Source organism: Lotus japonicus, chromosome 5 (assembly GCF_012489685.1).
Source record: "Lotus japonicus ecotype B-129 chromosome 5, LjGifu_v1.2".
Taxonomy (NCBI): Eukaryota; Viridiplantae; Streptophyta; class Magnoliopsida; order Fabales; family Fabaceae; genus Lotus; species Lotus japonicus.
The window spans coordinates 31477047-31485280 of record NC_080045.1 but is presented as its reverse complement, the minus strand read 5'-3'; the positions used below and the strand labels follow the sequence as shown (position 1 = coordinate 31485280).

General features: G+C 43.2%; 1 protein-coding gene and 1 non-coding gene across 2 annotated transcripts; one reads left to right on the top strand and one right to left on the bottom strand.

Moving 5' to 3' along the window:
• Nucleotides 1-3796: 3796 nt before the first annotated feature.
• On the bottom strand, nt 3797-3903 carry LOC130721622 (small nucleolar RNA R71). Its single transcript, XR_009013548.1, has one exon. It is a non-coding gene; the product is annotated as a small nucleolar RNA R71 (small nucleolar RNA).
• A 791-nt stretch (nt 3904-4694) lies between these two features.
• On the top strand, nt 4695-5630 carry LOC130719437 (uncharacterized). The gene has a single exon (XM_057570066.1). The coding sequence runs from the start codon at nt 4695-4697 to the stop codon at nt 5628-5630; it is 936 nt and encodes a 311-aa protein (XP_057426049.1).
• The last annotated feature ends 2604 nt before the right edge of the window (nt 5631-8234 follow it).

Sequence of the window (8234 nt, the reverse complement as noted above, 5' to 3'; positions counted from 1 at the left end):
GCGTACTTCTTTTGAAGTTTGTTGATACTGACCATCAATGGGCAGATATCTTTACAAAGCCCTTAACAGAGGATAGATTTAATTTTATACTGAAAAATCTGAATATGGACTTTTGTCCATCATGAAGATGGATCAAAACCTCTGGCTATGATGCTTCTCTATCAGAAGATGTCTAGTTCAGAAGGTAACTTCGTCAGAAGCTAAGTACCCATTGGTGCTTACTCTGAGACAAGACAGCAAGCGTGTGTCAGTTTACTTTGATGCATCGTTCCTTGTGCCCGTGCTGACAATCTGTTGTAATGAGTGTAGATGTGCTTTTTCTCCACCGTGTGATCTGTGTATTAACTGTTCATAATGATGTCTATAATTTTTAACCATTGATTTTACTTTTGCTTTTACAATCAACAACGGTTACTTTCTAAAAACCACTACGCACACACGTTTTCCATCACTCTTGTTTTTTGCTTCTCTCTCCTGTTTGCAAAAAACCCTTATCTTCTGCGATTCTCTCTCGCTCTCGTTCATCCCTCTTCTACCCAAAACCTCCAACCTTCAACTATGGTGAGATCTGAAAGGGATGATTCCGATGAAAGGGCTGATTCCGCCGACGGAAGAGTGTTCCCACAAATGGTGGTGGGTCTTCCAACGGGTCAAGTAGGTCCTGTTCTTTGTTCTAGATCGACAGAGGCTGCTCAAGCACAAGTCCAAGATGCTGAGGAAGTTGTTCCTTTATCCCAAAGGAGCTGTGCAGTTACATGTGTTTTCCCTCCGGAAGAACTTCAAGTTCTTGCTGAATGGAGATTTGACCTCGACAACATTGCTGCTAATGGGGTCGATCTTCGTCCTGAAGTGCAAGCTCAAGGCTGGGAAGGGTATTTTCAAAGACTACACGGTCCAGTATATGACAAGCTTGTGAAGGAATTCTGGAAGCATGCTGATTGCAATGAGTATCAGGTTGTGTCCTTTGTTCTGGGAAAAAGGATCATCATCTCTGAGAAGTCTTTTGTAAGGCTTCATGGTGCAGATACAAGCAATGGCTACAGATTTCAGATGCAGGAAACAAAAGTCAAGACAAGAACCAAAGAAACGGTCAACAAGGCTCTTTACTCTACATGGAAGCCAGGCAAAAATGATTGCAAGACCAAGGATCTTCATCCTGATCTGAGAATTTGGCATAAGATCCTACTGAACTGCACCAATCAACGACCGAAAGGAAGCTCTCCATATTACATCAACTTCACTCAGAAGGTGTTGTTTTTCTTCAACAAGGAGCACACCAAAGTCTGTCTGCCCTACTTTCTATTCTCCTATCTGAAGGAGTGCATCAAGAAGTCAAGAACTACTGCTTCACCCCAAGTCTGCAATCAAATACATACCGTTTGGCAGATTACTTTCTGACTTCTTTATAGAGAGCAAATTGATAAATGCTCTGCACAAAGCTGGATGCACTGAAGACCTAACAACAATTGTTGGAGATGTCTTCACTCCTACATCAATGAAGAGGATGGGCTTGATAGAAACAAAAGCTGAAGTTAGCACTGCTACTGCAAAGTCAAGAAGAAGAGTCCTTCTAAAGGACTACCCTCTCTGGTCCAAGGCTGATGATCCAGAAGCTATCAGGTACTGCCTTGATGATCTTAAGCAGCAAGGTTTTGAGATTGATGTGGATGAATTCTTCAGAAATCTTCCAGAACCTCCGGATTTTGAGTCTCCTAGGAAGAAGAAGACCAAGAGGAAGCAAGTTGAAACCTCTGAGACGATGGAACCCTCTGATAGTTGATGACCCTATGTTAGTAGTGGTTTTAGGGTCATTTCTTTGAGTGTTTTGAGTTTTTTCCTTTGTCTCATGTAGTGTTTCATGCATTCTCATGCATTTTTGAGTTTATTTGAGTTTGAGTCAAGTTTTAGTAATTTTATGGTTTTACGAGGGTTGTTTTTGCATTTTTATAGAGTTTAGGACTTGCATGAGTTTTGCCATGATTTTGTGGGGACTAAGGTGGTTAAAAGCCCTTTGAATTTCTTGATTTTACTCCTTGTCTTGGTCCTTTAGTGCTGCAGCATGTAACTTATGGAAAAGGAAGGCCAAGATGCAAAGGAATTGAAGAAAGCATTCAAAGGGGGGTTACAAAAAGCTGAAAAGCCACCAAGAGCGTGCAGCTGGCGCACAAGCGCCCTCACCTGGCGCTCAAGCGCCAGCACTCCAGAAGCTGGAGTTTTGCTTCTGCCTCATGGGCGCTCAAGCGCTGAGCGCCCCAGGGCAGCGCTTGAGCGCCCCAGCTCGACTTTTTTGCCTATAAATAAGGCTTTAGGCCATTTTGTTCAGAACTTCTGATTTTTACTTAGATTTTTACCAAGTATTGAAGCTTAGGAAGTGCTTTTGGGGCTTGTGAGAGGCTTCCACCTTGTATTTTCCAGGTTTTCTTTACATTTTTTGTATGGATTCACTAGCCATGAGTGGCTAGTACTCTCTTTTGCTTTGGGTTCAATGTGAGTTCATGAATTTCTAGACTTAATTCTTATCTCTATGCTCTTGTTCTTGAATCTACCTTATATTTCATTTCTTTTATGCATGATAAGCTTGGGTGCACCTTTGCTAAAGGCTAAATTGCAATCATATTGGAAGATTGTTGTAATTTGGGGACTTGGGTTGGAATTGACCTCTCTTTGCTTGCTTCTAGGAATAGAGTGAGGGAGTGGTTTTGTTGGCCTGAAAATTACATGCTTATAAACCTCATATAAATGACTAAGTACACAAGGAATTGGGCTTTGCTTTTAGTATGGGAGAATTGCTCATGTGAGGAATCAATGAGTGAGTATCTAGGCTATAACAACAAGGGAATGATTCGAGGTTTCAATGGCATAGGGTAGGTTGACTAGGGAGGATTGGATGAACATTAACCCAGAGCATCTTTATCAATTGATATTTTAATCTCTTTACCATTGCTAATTTTGCAAACTTTTGTTACAAACAAACAAATCCAAAATCTGAATTTTACTTGCTTTCAAACTCATAAGCTTCAAGCTTAAACCATAATTCTCACTCACGGTCCCTGTGGATTCGATATTTAAAACCCTGAGATATCTGTGCACTTGCAGATTGACCAACAAGTTTTTGGAGCCGTTTCCGGGGACTGTTTGTGGTTTTCGGTTTAAGTTACAAGTTTGTAGTTTTTTCATTGCATTGAACAAGTATTACTAACCTTTCTTTGGTTGTGTATTTCAGTTTATGCAAGGTAGGCTTGGCACGAATCCATTGGAGTTTGATCCGGAGCCTGAACGTACCCTCCATTGTTGTCGAGCTCAGCAAAGAGCTGTTGAGATTGCCGCCATGGCTGCCCATATGACGGAGGAGGAATTGCAAGCCCACATTTAAGAAAGAGTGAATGAGGCTATTGCTCAAAGACTTCAAGAGCAAGAAGCGGAGAATGCCAATCGTTCTCTTAGAGACCTCACCTCGGCTGCCATGAGCTAAGATTATCTGGGCAGCATAATTTCCCCCGATGGCACGGGAAATTTTGAGCTGAGGCCGGCATTCATCAATTTGGTGAGCCAAAATCAGTACGGTGGAGGTGCTCTTGAAGATCCTCATGCACACATAGAGCGGTTCATCCGCAATTGCAACACCTACAGAGTTCAGAATGTTTCAGCGGACACCATCCGCTTGAGTTTGTTCCCTTTTTCATTGAGGGATACTGCTGAAGAGTGGTTGAATTCACAGCCCCAAGGTAGCATTACATCTTGGGAGGACTTGGCTGAGAAATTCACCACAAGGTTTGTTCCAAGAGCCCTGTTGAGAAAGCTTAAGAATGACATCATGACTTTTGCTCAATCCACGGATGAAAATCTCTATGAAGCTTGGGAAAGATTTAAAAAGCTCTTGAGGAGGTGTCCTCAACATAACCTCACCCAAGCGGAACAAGTAGCAAAATTCTATGATGGTCTCCAATATTCTTCGAGGTTTGGCTTGGATGCAGCTTCCAACGGTGAGTTCGATGCCTTACTTCCACAAGTGGGGTACAAGTTGATTTAAAAAATGGCTATAAGGGTCATGAACTCAAGTAATGAACGCCAAGCCCGAAGAGGGGTCCTAGAGGTTGAGGCTTATGATCAACTCATGGCCTCCAACAAGCAACTCTCCAAGCAAATGAATGAGATTCAAAATCAAATGAAGACTACCAAGATTGGTGGTCGAGTTGCCAAATTGGAGTTTGTGACTTGTGGAGGGCCACATGACAGCGAGGAATGCACAGAGACTAGACCGGAGGAGGAAGTGAAGGCCATGGGTCAAGCTCGGAATGACCCATTTTCAAATATTTTCAAATACTTACAATCCAGGATGGAGGAATCACCCTAATTTCTCTTGGAGGCAAGGTAACAATGGGCAAGGAAGTGGCTTTCAAAGGCAATTTCCTAGCCAAGGTTTCCAAGGCCAAAGCTCAAGGCAGCCACAAGAGAGAGTAGAAGGTGAAAGTGTCGGTTCCAAGAAAAGCTTAGAGGAGTTGGTGGAGACTTTCATCAACCGAACAGAGAATAATTACAAAAATCAAGAAGCGGCTATTAAGAACTTAGAGAATCAATTTGGCCAGCTGGCCAAGCAAATAGCCGAAAGACCTCAAGGTAAGGTTCCTTCCGATACTACCCCCAATCCCAAACAGGAGAATGCCTCTGTAGTGACTACTCGAAGTGGTAGGGTGATGAGTGAATTGAAGAAAAAAACAGAGGGTGAAAAAATTGAGGAGATAGTTGAGGGAGAAGTTGTGGTGCCCATCAAGACTAAGGAAGTTATAGACCCCACTCCTAAGGTTAGCAAGGTCCCTTTTCCTAAGGCCTTGACTAAGAAAAACATAGACAAAAAGTTCTCAAAGTTTGCGGAGGTTTTCAAGAAACTCCACATTAATATCCCTTTTGCCGATGCATTGGAGCAAGTGCCCATGTATGCTAGGTTCATGAGGGATATCTTGTCTAAGAGGAGGAGTTTAAAGGGGGTTGATGAGACGGTAATGTTGACAAAAGAGTGTAGTGCTATCTTGCAGCGTAAGATGCCAATGAAAAGAAGAGACCCCGTAAGTTTCACTATTTCGGTGGAGGTTGAAGGGATGACAGAAGTAGAAGCACTTTGTGATTTGGGGGCGAGCATCAACTTGATGCCGCTTACCATGTTTGAGAGGTTGGATCTAGGAGAGGTGACACCAACAATGCTTTCTTTACAAATGGCGGATCGGTCCCTCAAGACACCATATGGGATTGTGGAGGATGTTATGGTGAGGGTGGACAAGTATGTGTTCCCCGTGGGTTTCGTTGTGCTTGACATGGAAGAAGCTGAGAAGATTCCGCTCATTCTTGGCCGACCTTTCTTAGCTACTGGTAGGGCTAAGATTGATGTCGACAAGGGTCATCTCATCCTTCGTGTTGGTAAGGAAAAAGTAAGATTTTCTATTTTCAATCCCATGCTAGAGACTAACCATGTTGATGACTTTGTCTGTGATATGATCAAAAGTGTTCCAAAGGTTCAAGAAGAGACCCCCAAGGTGGAAAAGAAAGATGACGAGCTCCCTTCGGCTCTCATAAAGCTTGTGAGTGGTAACAAGTATGGGGGTCAAAGTACGAGAATCTCCATGCACATATGGTGAAGTTTTCCCTAGCATGTTCTCTTGGCAAGAAGGAAGGAATGAGTGATGATGATTTGAAAATCAAACTTTTTCCCCACTCCTTGACCAAGGGAGCAAGAGCATGGTTTGATGAGCAACAAGACATAACCTCATGGGAGGATTTGTTTCGAAGGTTCTGTGCAAGGTTCTTGCCTTGCGATTATGGTTAGTCATTTGGAAGTAAGGAATTTCCTTCCTAACATCAAAGGAAGGAGAGTTTACCTTGGACTATAACAAAGGGCTGGATGGGAGACAACCCATTATTTTATTTTTGTTGAAAATGCTTTAGGATAGTTTTTTTTAAAGAAAAAAAAAAGAAAAAAAAAACACATTTTGCACTGGGCAGGGCGCTCAAGCGCCAGCCTGCCCGTAGCTTCAAGCTAGCAGGGGCACCCAGGGCGCTCCATCGCCCCATCCTAGCGCTTGAGCGCCCAAACACGCACACACACACAATTTTTTCATTTTTAAACACTCCTAACTCTTCATTTTCCCACTTTCTAACTTCCCTTTCTCTCTAAAACCGCCCCACTCTCTACATTTACCCATTTTCTACTCTCCCCATCTCACTTACACACACTTTTGCCCACTCTCCTCTTCCCAAGTTTGCATTGCATCAAGAGCATCTCACTTGCACCCACTCACTCCAAGTTCAAGGTAAGTTCTAATTTTCGACTTCCTTCCATCTAAGTTTCATGGGTTTGCAAGTTTATGACTCTTGGGGGTTATGGGTGAGTGATTTTGAGTTTGTGAAAGTTGGGTTTGGTTTTTTTTTGCTTTTCATGGGTATTTTGTGCCAAATTTAGTATTGGGTATGAGATTGGTGAGAATTGGGTAGTTAGATAGAAGTAGTGTAGAGTAGCTTTGTTTTGTGCCTTCTAGGTGTTTGATAGAATGCTCCAATGAGTTTTTCTAGTCGATTTTGGGCAAGAGCTTTGTGGTTTATTTCTTCTCCTTGCCAATTTCACTAGAAAACTTGATTGGGTGCTCTTTGGGGTTCAAGTTTTAATTTTTGTACATACTTTTATTTTTATTTTTGACTAACATGACTAATGGTTTTGTGCGGCTTGTGGTTGTGCTAACTTTTGTGCAGATGCCTGCTAAGAGAGCAAGATATCCCACAAGGGCCGCGGGGTCCTCTTCCACTTCCTAGAACTTTGACCGCTCTCGCTTCCTTTCGGCAAAAAAGGAGGAATTCTATCAATCCGTCCTAGCACACAAGGGGTGTGTGAAGGAGCAAGGAGTATTTTATAGGGATGGAAGGAGAGACCCCCTCGGCATGCAAGAGGCCATGGAGACAAGGAGGTGGAAGAATTGGGTGGATCCAATTCCTATTGCTTGTGAAGTCATGGTTAGGGAATTCTATGCGAATACCTACTGTGATGATCAAGACGACAAACCGGATCCCCCCACCTTCTTGTCATGGTTTAGAGGTGATGTGGTTGAATTCGGAGCGGAGAAGATTCAGGGCTTCCTAGGCCTTCTTACTGAGCGTGAGAAGGAAGCCATTTTCCCATGGAGGAATTCCGCTTACCATGACTTGCTTTCAGATCGCTCTTCTGAGTTCGTGAGGGATTTGGAAGTAGTGGTGGTTAGGCCTGGACAACATTGGGAGAAGGATGATAGAGGTTACCCCACCTACTTGCTGAGACAAAACATGACACCGCTGGCTCGTGTGTGGGCTGAGTTTTTGCAGGATTCCTTGTTCCCTAGCTCCCACAAATCTGAAGTGAGAGCGGTGGTCCTAATTGCAATTTATTGCATTATTAGGGGCCATCTCATGGATGTGGCGAGGATCATTTCTGAGAAGATTTACTCACACTACAATGTGGGTAAGGAGAAGCCACGTCCTATCTTTCCTCAATTGATTACTGCTTTGATTCATGATGTTAGGGAGAAGGCTAGGAGACCAACATTTCCTGTGCAGCAGAGGTTGTTGGTTTCCCCCATTCTTAGCAAGGATCGGGTGCACCAACTTTTTCAAGATTGGATGTCTAGGATGCCTCAGGAGGATGAGGAAGAGGAGGATCCGACAGAGCCAGCGGAAGAGGAAGAAGAAGAAGAAGAAGAGATTAATGAAGTGGTGAATGAGGTTGTTACTCCACCTCATGCTGATCCTTCACCGGCTTGGATGGAGGCCGCTTTCGGGCGGATGTTTTTTAGGCAAGATCGCCTTCACCGGGATCTTGATCTCCACTGGAGGGGAGGAAGCACCTCAAATCTTGGATACCAAGGCCCAATGGATTTCAATACATTGGAGCAGGGGATGATCGACTTGAGCTTCATGCATGATGTCGGCGTTCATCCGGATCATGGTGATGGAAGGGGCGATCATGGTCCCATAGAGTGATTTTAATGAGGTAATTCTATCCTTAGTTTAGGTCATGCATGTTTAACATATTTTTCATTTGTAGATTTTGTTTTCTTTTTATCATGCATTTTTTAGTAATTGTTTTTATTTTTGTTTTTGGGTCTTATACTTCCCTATACTCACATGTTTTTGCCCGCTAGTTGTGCTTCCCTACTTGTGTCGGTTTTGAAAAATTTGTTTCTTGTGGATACTCATGTTGTTTTGGGGATGAGTGATTG

Bases quoted from the DNA above. Each gene is read 5' to 3' on its own strand.
- LOC130719437 (XM_057570066.1), top strand. From the start codon at position 4,695: ATGAGTGAATTGAAGAAAAAAACAGAGGGTGAAAAAATTGAGGAGATA.